Source organism: Trichomonas vaginalis, chromosome IV (assembly GCF_026262505.1).
Source record: "Trichomonas vaginalis G3 chromosome IV, whole genome shotgun sequence".
Taxonomy (NCBI): Eukaryota; Parabasalia; order Trichomonadida; family Trichomonadidae; genus Trichomonas; species Trichomonas vaginalis.
The window spans coordinates 29,218,830-29,237,905 of NC_067206.1; the positions used below are offsets into that span (position 1 = coordinate 29,218,830).

Consider the following 19,076-nt stretch of genomic DNA (forward strand, 5'->3'; position numbering starts at 1 on the left):
GTCTATCTAACTTCTTTCTTATCTCATCTATTCGCTTCAAAATGTCTGAACAATTGCTAACATCTTCTACAACAGTTATTTCATCATGAATAACCTTCAAGAACAAGCTCATTTAATATGCTATTAAAATCATCTCAATAATGAGTCCATCCTTTCCGTCTTTGGATAGCACAACATTTTTCATTGAAGAAGGTTCAACAAGTCTTATGTTAAACTTACTGACAAAGTTTGTTATACTATAATGCTTCGGCGGCGAATACATGTAGTTTGAAAGACATAATATAGATTCTTCAGCAAATTCACTCATACTGGATTTTATAACAATGTTCTCACGAGACCAAATACCACCAATTGACAATCTTGTAAGCAATCCTGCTGAACCTTCTACTGTAAACGTCGATGGTAACATTCCACGAAGGTCATCTATTGACATCTTTGAGTCACTGTATTTAAATATTTTCTTAAAGCAATCGTCATTATCTAACCATGCAATAGCTTTGAAGTTTTCATTCGAATATACATCTGCTTCATTAAATGTAAAACCTGACTTCTTTGCAGAGATGACTTTAAAATCTATTGAGTTTGTTTCAAAATTATATGCTATGGTAACTTCTGAAGGTAATGGATGTCCTTCCGCAGTCAGTTGTTCTCTCACTACCGTTTGAAGCTTTGTATTAAAAACTTTCATGTCATCTCCTGTATCTAAGTTCACATACACAGCAACAGGGAAACTATCTTGCTTCTTTGTTTCATCATTATATCTCAAAACATTAAAGTTCTTCAATAATATTGTTCTTCCTGCTGGAATACTTCGAACCTGTCTTATTTCAATAGCTTTCTCACCTCCTACATACTCTACCCAGTGTCTTAGATATTCATAAGTATACTGACTTTCTTGAATTTTGGTTGGTTTCATCATAACATGTTCATAGTATATATTTATACTCTTGTCAGTTAGACTCGGTGCTATGTTCTGAATATTTCTGACTTGCATTTTTAATGGAGATAAAATGAAGCATTTAATACATGACGTAGATGAAGACATGAATGAAAGCAGTGAAAAGCTCAACAGTTCTCTCATTCTTCCTTTCAGCAAAGATTATGAATTCTGTTCAAATGGTGTGTATTTCTATTGTGGAAAGATGGGTTCAGGTAAGACATTTAACCTCATTCGTCATATACTCATAACAGAACGTTTAGGAAATGACTCATATTATGACCAAATCATTATATCAGCAACTTCAGACTCTATGGACTCAACAGCGAAAACATTTATGTCAAAAGTTCAAGCCTCTGTCGTTAAAGTTCCAGACAGTGAGCTCATTGAATTTCTTCAACGTTACATTCGACGTAAGAGAAATATTATGCCATCGTGAGTTCATACAGTCAGGAATGCAAAAGACTTCTGAGGAGATGGAAAGAATTATTGACAAACACCACTTACGTCAATACTCAGGAGTTTACGATATGAAACGACTTACAAACTACATTCTGTCAAAACTTTCAAAATACCCCTTCAAAAAATATCCATCAAACACTTTATTAGTTTGTGACGATTTCGCTGGTAAAGGTTTAGTGTCAAACCAGACTCACCATTAGCTAACATCATTACTAAAGTCAGACATTACCACTTAACTGTAGCAATACTTATGCAAACATGGAGGTTTTTAGCTTTAAACATAAAACGTCTCATAACTGACTTCGTTATCTTTCAAGGTTTCTCACGTTATGATATTGAACTCATTTGGAAACAGTCAGGTATAACATTACCTTTTAAAGAAATTTGGGAAGCATATAAGTCTCTCATCTCTCCTCGTTCATACCTTGAGATTCATATCATGACTAATACCATTAAAGTCAAAAATATTCCATGGGAACAACCAACATTGTTTTAAAGCTTAACCTTCAATTGACTGATGGTAAACAAATTCCATGCATCTCTGTCGACATTTCTGTTAATATTTTTGCTGTCATTCATATCATCCACTTCCCCATCCGTTAGCTTTTGAGGATATGCGTTAGAATAGCTGTTCTTAAATGAAGGCTTTTCACCTTTGAGAGCATAAACTCTATAACTTTCTGCATACTTTATGTTTGAACCTCCTGAGCCATCATTGACATAAATTTTTATAGGCTTCCACCCTTTGTTCATGTTCCTGCTTCTTCCTTAGCTCTTTTGTTCAGTAGTTCTACATCTTTATACACAGCTCCTGTCTCAGTGAATTCAACAATATTTTCATTCGTTAGCTTTACATTCAAACCCTTGTCGAGTATATTGTCATTTCATACATATAAAAGGTTTTTATTCTATATGAAATGAGAATCAAATCCATCTTAGCTGGTGCTGTTAATGTTCCAATTGAACCAACATCAAATGTTGACTCACGAACGACAAACAATATTGTCATAAAGAACTATAGTTCAGAATGTTTGAAAGAAAAAGAACCAGAACTTAAGTCGGTGAATTTAAACACAGCTTCAAACGCTAACGCTACATCAGATGTTAAGTTAGAGTATCCACCACTGGACCAAGTTCTTTCAAGAGAAGCCAACGACAACCCTTACACAAATGTTCAAACAAATCCTTCAGATAACGTAGACCATTACCTTCTTCAGTTATACCAAACAATTTTACTCAAAGACGATAAGAAGCTTTTGGTAAATCTTATAAGCAAGAACCAAATAATTCTAACAAAGGAGGATTTAGAAAATGTTATATCACGAATAACAGGGAAACAATGTGTCATTGACTATCTCGACCCTGAAATCGAATGCTGTGGTCAAACTCCACTATTCATGAAAATAGGTAACATCCGCATCATTGAAACACCAGGAACTACAGGAGTTGAGTTTAAGTATAAATATTCGAACGAGTATACAAAACTATCTACTTACTATAAGCTTTGTTTGAAATATGTTTTAGTAAATTAAAGCAGTCAGGACCTTCGGTCTTGGCGCTTTGCGCCGTCAGTCAAAAAAAATTTCAAGTTAGCAATTTGTAATATCTATCCAAAACTTCTTCAACACTATTGAACTCATCTTCATAATGCAAACCTAATCTTATTGACTTGGTGCAGTTTTCACTAACACAATATTTTTCTGTTCTCTTGACTGACATAACTAACTCATTTGTTTCATCAAACAGCAACAACCAAAGTTCATGACCTAATACATAACATTCATACTTTATATTTTTAGCTCTGAGTTCTCTTGTAAGCTGTTGCATTTAATATTTTCTAAAAAGTCAACTTCAACAGTCATTCGCACTGGTGCCTTCAGTTCTACAGGCTCTCCTTGAAAGTCAACAAGTCTGAATTGCATGTCTTTCAAATTATGAGGACACATGCGAACCCATTTACCTAAATGAGTTGCTATGACAGGAACATTTGGAATGAACATTGAATTGACTGCATAACAGAAAGACTTATATTCTACTGAACCTTTACTATTAACTCCTGAAATACCTGTGACATTAGCTATTTTTGACTCAATGTACAAACAGTTGCCATAACATACGTATGGAACAGATTTCATCTCAATCGTTTTGTCAACACTTTTCAAAGGAAATGTCATATGGTATGCACCCAAAAGAAGTTGTACTCTATGACTCATTCTTGGTATCTTAAACTCTTTCTCGCTGCTGAACTTCAATGTTCCCTCAGAAGAGAGTTCGACATCTATGTTGTCAATAGTTTCTTCATTTATGAGAGTATTTATGACTCCAGCAATTTTATCTATTCTATATACCCAGCTCTGTTAGGAAATGTTATAACACTTCTTTTGTCATCTATTTCAATCTCTATGAAATCTGTTTCATCTGTTATGACAAAAGTTGCGATAGTATTGAAGTCAACAACTCTGAAAGCAAGCGCTTCATTCTGAAGACCTAAGTTTGTTTGTAGTTTTACTATTCCGTATTCATTCGGGTCTGTACTTTGTAAATAGAACAACATTTTATTCTCATTAAAATATGACTATTGCTGCATATGCGTATGAAACAAATGAAGCAAGAAGAGCACATGAACTAGTAAACGAAAACTCAACTTTAACCATTGAATGCAATGATTTAGTCATTGACGATGGAAAAACTAAAAAAGTCATTGATTTCGATACTTTTAACACTTATGACCCATTCATTACAACAAGCAAGGTTCCCATCATAAATGATGGAACGGTGCAATATATAAATTCTACAGTAGATGCCTCATTAGTGAAAGTATTAAATGTTCTCATTGAATTGTTAAAGAGCTTTCGATTTGACGACAACATTAAATGCCTAAAGAATTTAGTCATGAATGAGAAACAAATTCTCGGCGTTGCTGGTAGCAGTAATGATGTACACCTTATGACATTAGAATATTATAACGAACATAAAGATGAACTGAAAGGAGAGAAGGGTGACACTGGACCACAAGGAATACAAGGAATACAAGGACCTCAAGGCGAAAACGGTTTGGATGGTGAAGATGGAAAGGATGGAAAAAACTGCTAAATCATGGATATGGAACCTTATAAATACTGGTTTAACAGCTGCTTCATATGGAGTTCTTCAATACCAAATCGGAAAGATATGGGCAGTACTTGGTGAAGAAGTTTTAGATGACGTTAAAAATGCTTTGAACTTCATTTCAAATGGTTCGGATACTATTAAAACTTTATCTGGTTGGATGCAAGAAACAAGGAGTCAAATAGATACTGTAAGACGTATAGCAAACAATGCACGTACGGGATTGGATACTTTACGAGAAGCACAAAATACACTAAAGGAAGCAAATGATATTCTTGGCTCAGTATCAGACATGCATGAAGATTGGCTTAAAGGTATTGACAAATCTTTTAAAAAAATCACAGTCAGTCTATTGCTGACTACAAGAAAAGTATAGATTTTTTACATAGTGCTATGGACGTACATGATGGAAGCATAAGGAACTTGCTTAATGCTAACAATAACTTACCAGGAACTATTAAAGCATTTATAAAGTCCTTTGTAAAACCTGGTGCTCTAACATTTAGGTCTTTGAGAGCAAGAGCATTGAAGTCAAGAGATGCAGAAACTCCAACAGAACCTACAGAAGGAACTGAAACAACAGAAACTCCAGAAGAACCACCAAAACCAACAGCTAATGAAATATTGTTCGAATATTTTCCAAGGTACTCTGTTCTCATTGCATACATTCAAGAAATACTTAAGAAAGCAGACTTGACTTTAGGAGATGATGAAAGTTCTGTATATCTTTCGTTCCAGTTTCAAATAGCAGAACTTTTGAGACAGATATGCTTAATGTATGACAACATCTCTGATTTCACAAGATATGATGACGACCATGACCCCGAACACGGTGAAGAAGAAGTTTTACAAACATCCATTAAGACAGGAAAGGTTTTAACTCAAAGTCTCATTATTGACACCAAAGATGGCGAAGTGGACGTTCTTCAAGAGCTGAAGAAAAATACTTCTTCGGGAGGTGGTGGTAGGCATGAACTTGAAATAAATGAGATAGAAGAGAAATTAGCCGAAAAAGCAGATAAAAACCATGTTCATTATATAAGTTCAGACGAACAGATTATAACGGACTACCATGGATATTTAACACAGGATGAACAAATAAGCACTGAAGATGTTAATGAAAGAAGATATAAATTCATTCGTGCTAAAAGGTTATGACATACGTTGTACTGTACAGTATGACACAGGTAAAGCACCAGAAGCATTTGGTTATAACGATGAAATTTATGCCTCTAGTTTCTTTGTTAACGGTGTATTAGTTGAACCAAGATTTACATTGAGAGTTAAGGCAAAAATAACTTTTGAAGATGCTATTAAAAGTAAAGCTGACAAAGATGAACTTGACGCAACGAACAAAGTTTTGAAATCTCATAAACACAATATCTCCGATATAAATGAACTTCAAGCTACATTAAATAGTAAAGCTGACAAGAACCATACACATAAATCCTTCACTACTGTTAGAGCAGACGACATAATATTGAACTATGATTTGGGTTCAAGTGCACCTTTAGAGAATCCGAGTACAAGCGTAAAAGATACACTAAACAATTTAGATAACAGATGTATGAACATTGAAGGTCATGCCAGAAACTTTGAAGCATATGAACTACCAGCAATGTTAGATAAGAAAGCTGACAAAACAGAGTTTCAAACATTAAAGACTGAAATACTTCAAACCATATATCCTGTTGGTTCTATTTATACGTCAATGAATTCAACAAATCCAGCAACAGTTTTAGGTTTTGGTACGTGGAAGCAGATTGTAGATAAATTCTTATACTGTGCTAGATATTCAAAGCAAACATGAGGTTCGAAGAAAATTAAAGAAGCAAACTTACCCCCACACACTCATACAGGAACGACAAACTTTTCTGGTGGCCATAGCCACTCATTAAGAGACCACCCATTATACAACTCAGAGTATGAAGCTGGCAATGACGTTTTATCTCCATCTTATAACAATTCAGCAAAAAAGATTTTTCGACCAACTGAACCAGGAGGAAATCATGTTCATACTTTCACAACAAATCCAACAGGCTCGGGTGCAGATTATATGCCACCATTTGTGACTGTATTCGCATGGTACCGCGTTCATTGAACGCGCTTGAGCCTAGAATAAAATCTTTAACTTTACATAAATGAGCTTGAAAGAAGTATTCGAACAACATCCATGGAGGTCATTTAAGAAGTTCAATGAAGCTGCAAAGAGTTGAGGATTTACTAACAGAGCTGAAGTGAAAAGGTTCTTTGACAAAAATGTTGTACATCAAACAAAAATAAACCCTTACGACTACTTTTTACCAATTTACTCCACGCTCCTGACGCATACCAATTTGACACTCTCATTCAAAGCAGAAAAGGAGGACATAAACCATTCCTCATCTTCATTAATGTTAACACTCGCAAAGCATATGCATATCCAATGAGGAATAAAGGAACTCATGAAGTTTTAAGAGTTTTGCAGACGTTCGTGGCAGAACATCATCCCACTTCATTAACTTCAGACCAAGACGGTGCATACCTCAGCAATGAAATCACAGAATTTCTCATTAAGCATAACATAACTCACTACACTACTGAAGACCATAACCATAACATACTCGGCATCATAAACCGCTTCATAAGAACGCTCAGAGATTTAAACCAAGAGCGAGACTTTACCGAAGAAACAATGAAACACTTTCTCGAAGTATATAATTCCTCAACACATTCTACAACAGGACATACACCAAATTCAATGACACAACAACAAGAAGAAAAGTATATACAAAAGAAACGAAGCCAAACACAAAATATCGGAAATTCAACACAATTTACACTCATTCCTGGTACAAAAGTTCGTGTAGTTCTTGACGACAAACCGTTGACAGTTAATATGGTTAAGTTGGGTACTGTGGCACTGCGCGCCTCCGTACACCACTTAACGGTTTTGACACTTTACGAAACCGGTAACGTATATTTTACAACACAAACGACAACACTAACTTAACCTTAAATATTTACAAAGCCACCAACCACTTCACTAACGAACTCACTAATGTAAAAAATAAACGTTCTCACTATCGTTCTCACTAACGACTTCACTAATGTTCTCATAAATTTTCCTCAATATCTTCATCATCAGTGTTAACCCTATTGTAGTCATACTTGAAGCCATAAACTTTCTCTAACTTCTTAACGTACAATTTACATAACTTACCTTCGTCATCGTATGGTTTAATGATATAACTATTTCTATCTTTATACACAGTCAATGAAAAGTCAACTGGTCTCGGATGTATTTGAAAGAACATGTTATGCTCAGGAAGGAAGAATAAATGTTTAAATGTATGTTTGTTATACTGTGGAATTCGAATGAGTTGCTTTTGTTCTGTCATTTACATCCAAATAAAAATTTTCAGTAAAAATAAAAAATAAACTTAAAAATTAATGATATCACCACCCTCACACGTATGAAAACATAGCACAAAAATAAATTTAGGTGAAGTGGTGAGATCTCACCTGTTTTTTCACCTCTTTTTTCACCCTGTTGAATTCATTGCTTTATAACTCTCTTCCTTTCTCCAACTCTTCTAACTTCTTCTTAAGTTCAGCAATGTTGTCCTCATGAAGTTTAATCTTCCTTAATATACCTTCTCTATCTAATGGTTGCTTTATCTTTCTAAACTGAACTCTACCATCCTTCATAGTATGAATGTAAAAACCTTCTGGAATAGTTCCTGATTTAATGTATTCTACCAAAAACTTTTGTTTCATTGCTTCAGTGACTTTATTTGTCATTTCAATCAAATAAAAATTTTAATATTAAATAAAAATAACGTTATTTTTTCAGTAAGGAAACGCAGGAGTTTTACGATTTATTTGAGGAGTAGGTTCTGGTTAAATGTTTGGAGTCGGTTTAGGAGTTGACTTTTGAACAGGAGTTTGTACTTCCATAGGTTCAGGAGTCATTGAAGGTTTTGCTTGTGAAGGCGTTGGTTTTGGCGAAGGTGTTGGAGTTTGTTTAACTTCAGCTACTTCAGTATTATTTACAACATTTGCTTTATTTCTTTTCAACATCATAACTGCTCCTGCTGTAGCTAGCAAACCTAGTGGGAGACCATATTTATATAAGGACTTGACCAAATGCTATTTTTGACAGGAGCTGGTGGAACACCTAACCTTGGTGAGACTGCTCTTTGCCATTGTGCAGCTCGTAAGAAATATTCAATAGGTGCTCCATAATCGTTTGGTAAAGTTTGTTTCATAGATGGTGAAGGTTCACGAGAGCTTGATGAAGAACTCATTTATAAGCTTTAAAAATAAACGTTCATCCTTTATTCCTCACTGTCGTCCGTAGCTAAGTTATAGTCATCTAATCTTATTATGGGGATGCCATTAGCACGCACCTGAATGGCAAAGCAACAATCCCTCATAAATCCAATAAGTGGCTTTGGTACATTTTCAGTTGCTAGTTCAATAGGTCCTTTAACAGACAATTTGTATGTTATTGGAGCAGTAGATGTTTGACCTTGCTGGAAGCAAAAGTCCACTTCTGTTGGAAAACCACATAAGAAATGTGTGTTGTCATAGCTATCCCATTTATGTTCCACACTACCATCATCCACCAATGACCTCATAACATCTTCATTAAATCCTATCATATCATTGTTTGTATTGCAAGCGTTCGCAACCATTTCATAAAATACAGGTCCATATGATTTTTCAGGTTCTGCAGGCATATTTCCATAAGCTCCCATGGAAAGCTGAAGATATTTAAACTTAGGGTTCTCAAAATTAACATAATAGTTGTCTTTCTTTCTAAATAGTGCCCAAATACTTTTAACATTAATAGGCGTATAAGCTGCTGTAAATGTTGCACTTGAACTATCTGTATTCTTTGAGAATGAACCGTCCATAGGAATCCAATCCATAACTTTAACAGGAAAACATAAAGCCTCGTTTGTATAATGTTCTACAAGTTCTGTATAAATGTTAGGGTCTAAAGAGAATGACTTTGGATGAATGAAACATTCATTAAAATCCATCTTTGTTCGAAATAGTTGCTGGGTTACAGTTGTAATAGTAACTGTTCCACTAGCTTCTACTGCCTTCGTTATCATAGTGAATGGTTCATTCCATGGAACAAATTTATTTGTCGGTGGATTTGAATCTGAAGCAAATGCAACTTTAAGAGTTGGATTGAAAGCAATGATATCATTTACAGATATAGATGTGCATTGTAAGGCGTCGCTACTGAACTTTACTTTAAGCTGAATGTTTCCTGCAAAAGCTGGAATAAATCGAATAGCTTCTAATGGAAAATTTCTAACAGGAATTCTTAAACGAAGCTTAAAATCAAATGATTTTCCTGCTGTAATTGGACCACTAACAATTTGTCCTGTTCTGCATGTTCCCGAATGACTCCATACATCTTCATGTCGAGTCTTTGAGAAAACATCTACTTTCTTTATTTGTTCGGTAGTTTGTGAGTTTGAAGTTATATATGCTTCTTCTCTTGCGTTGTCTTGAGAATATACGATACGACCATTTGCAAGGATTTGATATCCAGCAACTGCATAGAAAGCGTCATCGAAACCAATCCAAAATCCTGGTGGGTTTGTTTTATTGGAACCTGAACCAATTTCTTTATCTACAATAAATTGACCTTCCATTTTATACGTAATGAATGTATTGTAAAGGTCCAACATATTTTCACCAGGAGGTGAGAGATTGAATGTTACCCATGTGTTATCTTTAGCAGTTCCAGGTTGTGATGGAATCTTTGCGTCAGAATATTTTCTATTAGTGTCACCAATTTGAACTGCATTGTCTATGATATCGAAATATGAGCGAATCTGATGAATATGCTCTGCTGGAGTAAATTCGTTTAGCTGTTCGTTCTGCATGTATTTACTTCAGATAAAAATATCTATTTACTTCATTATTCTCACTCTTCTTCTTGGCATTCGTGGTGGAAGTTGTTTCTTGACATTTTCAATGAACTGTACATTCTCTTTTGTCTCAACTTCTTTCACTGGCGGGTCAGGATTCTTTGACTCGGTTTTTTTTCAATGAAATTCACGAACTTTGCAATAAGCTCTTGGTTCGTTATTGAAAGTACATCTGGCTTTTTTTCTTCTGGTTCTATTGACTTTTCAGTTTGAACAGAAGGTTTTATATGGGCTTCGTGGACTTCACCCTTGCCATACACCTTAATGTTGTCGCTTTCTGCATTCGCTAATGGAACCTTTCTTTTTCTTACGTATATTTTACCATCTTTACTCTGACTTACGTAATAGAAAGGATGTTGTATTCCTCTTGCGTCATTTAATATAATAGACTCTCGCTCTGATTTTGACAAGCTCATTTTACATCGGTTAAAGTTTTAATTTTGTTTTTTATCTGCAGTCAAATGACTCAGACAAGCCCTACGGACAAGACCCAAGGGGTCATAGATGTTGAAGCATTGAAGAAAGAAATTCGTGAGCAAATTTTATCCGAACTGAAGGAACAAAAACAAGAACAAAAGCCAGAGAGACCAAAGAGAAAACTTAGTGAAAAACAACTTGCTGCATTAGCTGCTGGAAGACAGAAGAACCCACGTTTGCTGGCGAAAAAGCTAGAGAAGAAGCTGAAGCAAAAGCTAAAGAAGCTGAAGCAAAGAAAGAGTAAATGGTTTATTTTTATCCGAATTAAATGTATAGACAAATACCTTTATCTGTTGCGTTCAGTAGTGAAAACCCTGACGTCAAAATAAAGGGGAACAGAGTAACGTTTAAGTTTCCAACAGACTGGATTGTGAACATAAATGAAGAGAAGTACATTGGCATAACATCTATGTATATAACACGTGCTTTCAGAAAGGTTGACTTTATACTTCAAGTCGAGATAGAAAATGACGAACAGTCTTTAAGCGCCCAAAACATTCACATATACAAATACTTTAAAGACGATACAACATTGCAACAATGTATGATTTCATTTAATGAGATGTTCGAGAAAAAGTTCAACATTGAAGTACAAACTTTACAGCCTTTACGTGAGTTTCTTGCACAACTGAAAGAAGAAGGTAGTCAGCCACAACTTATAGACTTTCATTATGAATTTAATGAAAATGAAGATGGAACTCATGACTGTCATTCATTGTATTCTCACCATTCAATGAAGTAGCTAAAAGAAAAAAATCCATTACGTATAAGATTTCAAATCTCTGAACCAAGTGATGATTTCAAAAATGTTTTCAATTATGATGCAATGCTTCCGAGGAAAAATGAATTTTCAAAGATTGTAACACCTGGCATTTGGGATAGAAAGCAAGCTATATTATATTCAAACTTAAGTAAGGGAGTTGAAAATGAGTTCATTGGTCATACAAGAACTTCACCACTTCCTAACCCTAAATACTATAAATTAACTGGCTTCAATCGTGAGTTTTGGATAGACATGTTCTCCACTCATGACCATAAGCCCAGTGTTCTTACCTCCAGACCATAAGGACTGTCTCTACATTGAAGCACAACTCTTAAACTCTACCATCGCAGTATTGTAAAATCTACGCTAATTTTATTTTTTTCTGAAAATTTTATTTGAGTGAAAGGCATGGAAGGTGACGGACATTGGCAAACACTCGAACATGACAATGACTATGAAATCTTTTCAGAGTACCCTTATCCAATTAGACGTATAAGCAATAAAAGAGTTGTTAGTGAGTTTGACCAAGGAGATGGTTATATTTGTGTAAATTTAAACAAACACAAGCTGATGAAACATAAAATAGTTGCAGAAATTTTCATTCCGAACCCTGAAGGACTTCGTGAAGTAGACCATATAAACAGAGACAGAGGAGACTTTCATATCTCGAACTTAAGATGGACGACAAGAAGAGAAAACATGAGAAATATTTCCGGTTCAAATGGCTATTGGTTTGACATTGTTGACTCTCTTCCTGAAGACGCTGTTGAAATTATACAATACTCATATCACACGTTAGAGAACTACTACTATGTCCCAAGTGAAGATGCCTTTTACTATTTCATGGGAACTCAATACAGACGAATGAATGTCTTAAGACAGTATAACAAAGATTATATAAACATTACAGATGTAGAAGGAAGAAGAACAAAGCTGTCTATTGCAAAGTTTAAGAGAGACAATGGTTATACATAAATGACAAAAATATATGACCTCATGCTTCGCCCTTGCTAGCGGCTTATTTTTATCACGAATGACCTCATTGCTGACAAAAATAAATGACCTCAGAACTTCAACTTACGAATAAAGCTTGTTTTAGTCGTTATTGAGAAGTTAAACTTCTCTTCAAAGCAAGGGACATGACTTACATAAGTCAAATCCAATCTCTTGACCATCATGAAGTGCTTTGTAAAGTTTCATTAAACTGAACTCAGAGTCTTTGTCATATGTTCCAACAGGTATGTGAATGTTCTTATCTTCATTGTAATAGCATTGTATAGCTTCAGGAAACATTTCATTGCTGTTAAAGCAAGGACGTCTTGTTTGACACCTTTGCAACGTGCATGAATGCAACTTCATTTAAATCATTCGTGAGTAAGTCTATGTAGGTCTTCTTTCCACAAAATATTGACTTGTATGCTAAACTTTGTTTTCCAGGTGTTATTTCTGCGAAGTCAGAATGAAATTGACCAAGGTTCTTTCCTATAAGTTCGCGACCGTATCTCTTCTTAAACTCTGCTGCAAGCTTTGGTATGTCTTCATTGAAAATATGCATGCTATCACAGTCCTGGTAAAATATTTGAAGTCCCATATCTTCAGCAGTACAGAATACTTCACACATTATTCTCTTCGACATAGACAGAATGTTAACACCAAGTGGACAGAAGTTAAAGTGTCTGCAAATGCTTTTCGTTAGCTTGAAAATAGTTTTATCTGAACCATCCAAACCTTCGAACTTCACTATATGGTTGTAGTTTCTGATGGCATATCTTATAGCATCTTTGTCATTTACTATGGTTATTTTTGACTCAATAGGAGATAGAATAGTTTTGCCATAAATACTGTTCAGAATGAGCTTTATATTTTCTTGCAAAGGATTTCCTTCTTTCTTATACTTTAACCTTAACTCAAACAACTTCTTTACTTCATCTCTTATTCTAATATCTCTGTTTCCATCGTAATAGTATCCTTGCAACACTTCACATTTGACACCTTGATATTTTATGAGGTCTTGTAATGTTATATGGTCAACATACATTAAACAGCAAGTGTTTGAACTTCTGGGAACGTTAAGTTCTGGATTTAGTTCAGGGTCACAAACTATTAAAGGAAAGTGTCTATGTATTCCAATCTCTGTTATCTTAATGAGAACAAAGAAGCCAGACATAAACTTTTCACCAATGGGTTCCTTTTGGTCGTCATCGAATAAATGTCTCATGAGATACTCTGTGCTTAACATTTCTTTCTTCATAACCTTTGGAATACCTTCTAAAGTATAAAGTCTTGCTATAGCTGATGGATATAATGAAACAGCGTCGAAGTCAGCAATGAGTTTCTTTTCGCTCTTTTGTTTAATGTTATCTGACAGCATACATCTTCCACCTTGAATACAGCGTGAAATAAATTCTCTTGGTTTATTTGAGAGGTCATATAAATTTCCATTCGGGAAGTACACTCTGTTCTCAAATAATTTGTTAGCAATTGAACAAATACTAACGTAGTCATAAACGTTTAAATCAAATTCTTTCAATATGTCATTGCGGAACTTAACAAAACCTTCTCTTAAAATTCTTACATCTTGTTTGCAATAAAATGTGCTATACTTTTCTAAGTCGAAGTGGTTCTCATCTATTCTGCAACCTTTGATGGAATCTATGTTTTTCATGAATGTATCTGCATCCCGGATAAACTTACATGCTTCAGAAATGACACCAGTTCTGTTGTCATTTGCTAACAAAACACTGCTGTAGTAGTTGTATGGAAATACTTCTTTCGGTCCTGTTTGTAAGTTAAACATAGCAGGAAATAGTTTAAGCTTCTTATTTATAACACTGTAAGAGTCTTTTATAATAATTGCCCTTCCTTTATATAAGCCAGTTATTTGCATTGTTCGTGAACCTTTAATGATGGGAGTTCCTTTCACTTCTGTCATGTGTCTTAAGATGAAGTTTATATCATAACTGAGGTTATGGAAATATATTAAACTCTTGTCAGGAAGTCGCTCCAAAAATTCTGTTGCACAGTTCTGACCCCAAATGCTTTCACTCACTGAACCATCTTCACTGTCGTAACATATGTTAAAAGCTTTATGAAAGCCATCGGTACTGCACTCAAAGTCAGCAAAGAAAACGTGCTCAGGAATGAACTTGCACTTATTTTTATTTACTTCTTTTGACTCGGCTTTCTTCTTCAGTTGTACACAATACTTTGGAGCATATGTCAAATCTTTAAATGGTGCAAGGTTCTGTTTATATAAGTCAGTCGTATATGTGAAAAGTTCTCCATAAGAAATAGGTTCGAAATATTTGCACTCCCACAATGTTTTCATAACATCCCATAACGGTGTTGTTCTATCATAACGAACTACATATTTATCTTCTCTCTTTGTATAAATCTTCATTTGTTTCTCAATGTTCATTCCACCACAACTCCTTCAAGATTTCTATATAGTTGCGAATGAAATATGTTGTCATTGGTAATCTTTCATTTAGCATGTAGTGGTCTTCAACAAGAAGTAAGTCAATAGTTCGAACAGTTTCACATTCTTTTGGTATGTATCTCTTTATTTCATTATGTCTTGAGTCATTGAAATAACCAATGGTAACATTAAATGCTATACCTGTTGCGTCAGAAATTTCTTGTACTTTACTTTGAGGAAAGTCTCTAACACGAATGACTTCTCTCATGTGGTCAATAGTCTCTCCACTACTCCAGCCTGAATGCAAGCATAAACGAAACAATTGTCTTCTGTCATAAGTGTTGCAGTTCTTTTGTTCATTCATTGAAGATTTGGTAGCGCTCAAGATTTATAGGTAATGTGCAAAGATACTTCCAGAACTGACCGCTTCTCTTCTTATAAAACTTCTTTTCACCATTATCTTTCCAAAAGCTTTCTATAAGTGCTGGGTTTCCTGTTTGCTTAAGAGCTTCCAAAATGGCTTTCTGGTCATTTGTCAGTGTGCTTTCATCTCTATATGGTCTCTTTTTTGGTTTGCCTTTCTTTACATCTGACATCGTTAAGCCTTCATATTCTGTTAAATCATACATCTTTATTTCAGTAAGATTCTTTATGTTTGTCAAGAAGAAGTCATAGTGCATTTCAACAATACCTGCAGCATTTGCTTCTATCTCTGATATAAAGTTCTCCTTCAAGAGCTGATGTAGTAATGTTCCAATATTATTGAGGTTTAACGTAGAACATTCATACTTTCCACCAAGTTTATAACATACCATCCATCTCTGTTGGAGTTTATTTTAATTTCTCTAAGAGTCTCATGAAAACCTTACCGAAATGTTTGTGTAAGTAGTCTCTGTTTGGTTCATCTAAAGCTTCGATGTTAAAGTCAATGAGTCTATTGCCTGACTTCACATTTCTCTTCCTATTCTCTTCATCTTTCTTTAACCATCTCTCACCTTCTTTTGGTTTGTCGTCAATGGAACGAATGACATCGTTAGCTTTGCGAACTTGTTCTATAGCGCTCTTAAACATCTCTCTTCTCTGTTGTTTCAGTGTGTCGTCTCTTCTTCTTGTTTCACCAACGTTTGCATTTGTTATGTCAAACATTTCTCTTCTTACTTCATGAGGTACTGAACGTCTATGATATAAGTCAATAGCAACGTCATTTAAAGGAAATGCTCTTGCATGGACTTCGTCCTCGCCGCGTTGCGGCTTTATGAACTCATGAATTCTATCATAACTTATTGCACCATTATAGTCATTGAGGATGTCAGCGAGTGCTTTTTTGTTTGTTGCGTAATGTTTTGCAACATCTATGTTAGCTTCTGTAAGAAGTTGTTTTATTTCCGAGTGTTCTAACTTAGACAACTTCCGATACATCTTTAGTAGGAAATAAAAAAATATTTTTTGAAAAAATTAGATTAGATTTTTTTAAGTTATTTTTCAAAATAATTTAATATTTTTATTTTAATGAAACACATGCAAGATTGCAAGTTCTTTTCATACAATGCTCTCGCTACTGCCATCAAGAATGAGTTCAATAATGCTTCAAATGTTAATGTTATCTTTAACAAGAAGTTTGTGAAAGAATCTAAGTTTGGTCAGTATGTCAGACCATTAGCTATCGTCATTGACCGCAAACGTTATACTTCACAAGAGTTAGCAGTAGTTTTGAAACAAAAGAGTTTCTTCGTGAATGTCAAAGATACTCATTATACTGTCATAAAGAACTCTAACATTGACTTCTTCAGTATTGCTTTAAATCTTTCCGAACAGAAAGAATATAAGAAGGGTGAAACAAATGTGAAATATTATCCTTCATCTCTGAAGACAATAACGAACAAAGATGTTATACAGAAATTCTTACCAAAGGTTGAAGAAGCTTCTATTGACATTGACGAAGGAAGTGAAATGGTTGAAGAAATAGACCCTGAAGCTATTTAAGCAAAAATATATTTTTGAATAACTGATGGTGTCACTACGTCACCATGTCACCAGGTTAATTAACTTCTTTTAAAAATGATGACAACATGACATTTTGACAACACAGCAGGATTAATGCAAAAATGAATGTTATCGTTTATGTTATCGTTTATGTTATCGTTTATGTTATCGTTAATGTTATCGTTAATGTTATCGTTAATGTTATCGTTAATGTTATCAGTGTCGAACATAATTGACATGGAGCATTTATGTTATCGTTTATGTTATCGTTTATGTTATCGTTAATGTTATCAGTGTCGAACATAATTGACGTAGGATTCATGACTTCTTCGTAAATGAGTGTAAATATAGCACAAAAATATATTTTAGGTGAAGAGGTGAGATCTCACCCGTTTTTTCACCTCTTTTTTCACCTCATTCTCTCTTCGTTAATGTTGTCGTGACTTCATCATTAATGTTGTCGTGACTTCATTCTTCCTCTTTGAAGTTATCGAAATATTCTGTTATTTTTTCCTTCAGTAATGTTAAGTCTTCTTTGAATGTAAGTATTGTGCAACCTTTGATGTCATAGTGTGTTTGAGGAAGAGTATTTTTGACAATTTCCTTTATTTGCTCATTCGGTGTCATTGAAATCGGTAAGTTTTCACGATAGAACCAGTTTCTGTCAGATTTATATATTTTAGCTAAGTCATAAAAGCTCTTGTTGTTTCTTCTGACTAAATGCAACATAACCATATCTTTATCTTCTTCTTTCTCCAATTCTTCAGTATATATCATATACCTATAACTCTTTTCCTTTCCTTTTGGTACTGAACGCGGTATTCTTTTCTGTATGCTTTTGTCTTTGGATTCAATGACTTCATCTTTTGCTTTATATAGTTCATCTAACATCATGAAAATATAACAAGCATAACGAGGTGAAGCCCACATTGCTACAGCGTTTACTAAAAGTCTATGAACATAATAACCTTTCAAACAAGGAGCCAAATTCTTGCGATTTTCATACGGAATCTCTTCATTCTGCAAAGCAATTATATGAGGAAATTCTTCTAAAAGTTCTTTTGTCTGTTGGTTTTCAAACCAATGATATGCTTGCTTTGTAGAACGAAGAGCATTCATTATACTTTGCATTTGGTACATATCGTCTTTGACTGAACGAATGAGACGTAACTGTTTGTTATACTGTATGTACTCGTATTCTTCATTTATGGCTTCATGAACGATAGCAGTTGTTGTGTTCTCTGATGTTGACATTACTGTCTTTACATACAAGATAAAAATTTTTGTTAGGAAAAAATTAGCGTTATTTTCTGACTTTCACAAAAGACAAAAATAAACGCTTTACATGTATTTTTCAGCAACTTCGTCAAATAATTTTATAGCTTTATCTATCTCATCTACTTCAAACGTTTCTTTACCTTTTATGGGAGCACCATACATTTTCTCAAACTTTTCGAGTAGTTCTGTTTCTGCGGCTCTCATATCATTAACGAACACAACCTTGACTCTATTGACTGTACTGTCATATCTTTGAGTTATATTATATGTTCTTCCTATCTTATATCTCTTTGTATTGAAGTCCTTCGGTTTCTGAACGATGTAAAGTAAGCCTTCACTGCAACGTTCTGAGTCGAATGAACCATAAGTTATGAAGTTATATCCAACAACAGGGTCAATCCACAGAAGAATTATTGGTATAAGACTTTTGTCAATGAGATATGCTGTAGTTCCATAGAATCTTACCGATATCATGAGCTCAGGATTTCTTGTCAAAATTTTCTGAGTAGAAGCAATTCTAACCCAGTCCTTTGTTTTCTTTCCAGAAGGTGTTATAATGTCTGACAAAGAATATTTGTTGTATTTCTTACAGTATCTTACGTTTAAATCACCAATTCTAACCACTTTGGTGTCATTGTCAATCTTTCTTACTGTTTCAAACTCAATGTTTGACATTACTGTCTTTACATACAAGATAAAAAAATAAATAAAAAT

The 19,076-nt window shown here is 34.5% G+C and overlaps 10 protein-coding genes and 3 pseudogenes across 13 annotated transcripts, besides 2 other annotated features; 7 read left to right on the forward strand and 6 right to left on the reverse strand.

The window, feature by feature from the left end:
• Positions 1-19,076: part of a mobile genetic element that runs on past both edges of the window.
• TVAGG3_0189110 (uncharacterized protein) lies at positions 216-1,045 on the reverse strand (the record flags this gene model as incomplete). The annotated part of the gene is made up of 1 exon (XM_001306628.2): positions 216-1,045. A coding segment is annotated over one exon (830 nt), but the record flags the coding sequence as incomplete, so codon positions are not given.
• On the forward strand, positions 1,143-1,895 carry TVAGG3_0189120 (annotated as a pseudogene). The gene has a single exon. A coding segment is annotated over exon 1 (753 nt).
• TVAGG3_0189130 (uncharacterized protein) lies at positions 2,317-2,931 on the forward strand (the record flags this gene model as incomplete). The annotated part of the gene is made up of 1 exon (XM_051225890.1): positions 2,317-2,931. One exon carries the CDS (start codon positions 2,317-2,319, stop codon positions 2,929-2,931), a length of 615 nt encoding a protein of 204 aa, XP_051110876.1.
• On the forward strand, positions 4,668-5,962 carry TVAGG3_0189140 (annotated as a pseudogene). The gene has a single exon. A coding segment is annotated over exon 1 (1,295 nt).
• Positions 6,933-7,499, forward strand: TVAGG3_0189150 (integrase core domain containing protein family; the record flags this gene model as incomplete). The annotated part of the gene is made up of 1 exon (XM_051225891.1): positions 6,933-7,499. One exon carries the CDS (start codon positions 6,933-6,935, stop codon positions 7,497-7,499), a length of 567 nt encoding a protein of 188 aa, XP_051110877.1.
• Positions 7,395-8,053: a terminal%2Cinverted (terminal inverted repeat of Maverick-1C transposon ID:TVAGG3_0189160).
• TVAGG3_0189170 (uncharacterized protein) lies at positions 8,054-8,290 on the reverse strand (the record flags this gene model as incomplete). The annotated part of the gene is made up of 1 exon (XM_051225892.1): positions 8,054-8,290. One exon carries the CDS (start codon positions 8,288-8,290, stop codon positions 8,054-8,056), a length of 237 nt encoding a protein of 78 aa, XP_051110878.1.
• Positions 8,827-9,612, reverse strand: TVAGG3_0189180 (uncharacterized protein; the record flags this gene model as incomplete). The annotated part of the gene is made up of 1 exon (XM_051225893.1): positions 8,827-9,612. The coding sequence occupies one exon, from the start codon at positions 9,610-9,612 to the stop codon at positions 8,827-8,829; it is 786 nt and encodes a 261-aa protein (XP_051110879.1).
• TVAGG3_0189190 lies at positions 11,189-12,041 on the forward strand (annotated as a pseudogene). The gene has a single exon. A coding segment is annotated over exon 1 (853 nt).
• On the forward strand, positions 12,092-12,658 carry TVAGG3_0189200 (HNH endonuclease family; the record flags this gene model as incomplete). The annotated part of the gene is made up of 1 exon (XM_051225894.1): positions 12,092-12,658. One exon carries the CDS (start codon positions 12,092-12,094, stop codon positions 12,656-12,658), a length of 567 nt encoding a protein of 188 aa, XP_051110880.1.
• Positions 13,660-14,615, reverse strand: TVAGG3_0189210 (organellar and viral DNA polymerase type B; the record flags this gene model as incomplete). Its single annotated transcript, XM_051225895.1, has 1 exon — positions 13,660-14,615. A coding segment is annotated over one exon (956 nt), but the record flags the coding sequence as incomplete, so codon positions are not given.
• TVAGG3_0189220 (organellar and viral DNA polymerase type B) lies at positions 16,307-16,520 on the reverse strand (the record flags this gene model as incomplete). The annotated part of the gene is made up of 1 exon (XM_051225896.1): positions 16,307-16,520. A coding segment is annotated over one exon (214 nt), but the record flags the coding sequence as incomplete, so codon positions are not given.
• Positions 16,620-17,084, forward strand: TVAGG3_0189230 (uncharacterized protein; the record flags this gene model as incomplete). The annotated part of the gene is made up of 1 exon (XM_051225897.1): positions 16,620-17,084. The coding sequence occupies one exon, from the start codon at positions 16,620-16,622 to the stop codon at positions 17,082-17,084; it is 465 nt and encodes a 154-aa protein (XP_051110883.1).
• TVAGG3_0189240 (KilA, N-terminal/APSES-type HTH, DNA-binding family) lies at positions 17,643-18,338 on the reverse strand (the record flags this gene model as incomplete). The annotated part of the gene is made up of 1 exon (XM_051225898.1): positions 17,643-18,338. A coding segment is annotated over one exon (696 nt), but the record flags the coding sequence as incomplete, so codon positions are not given.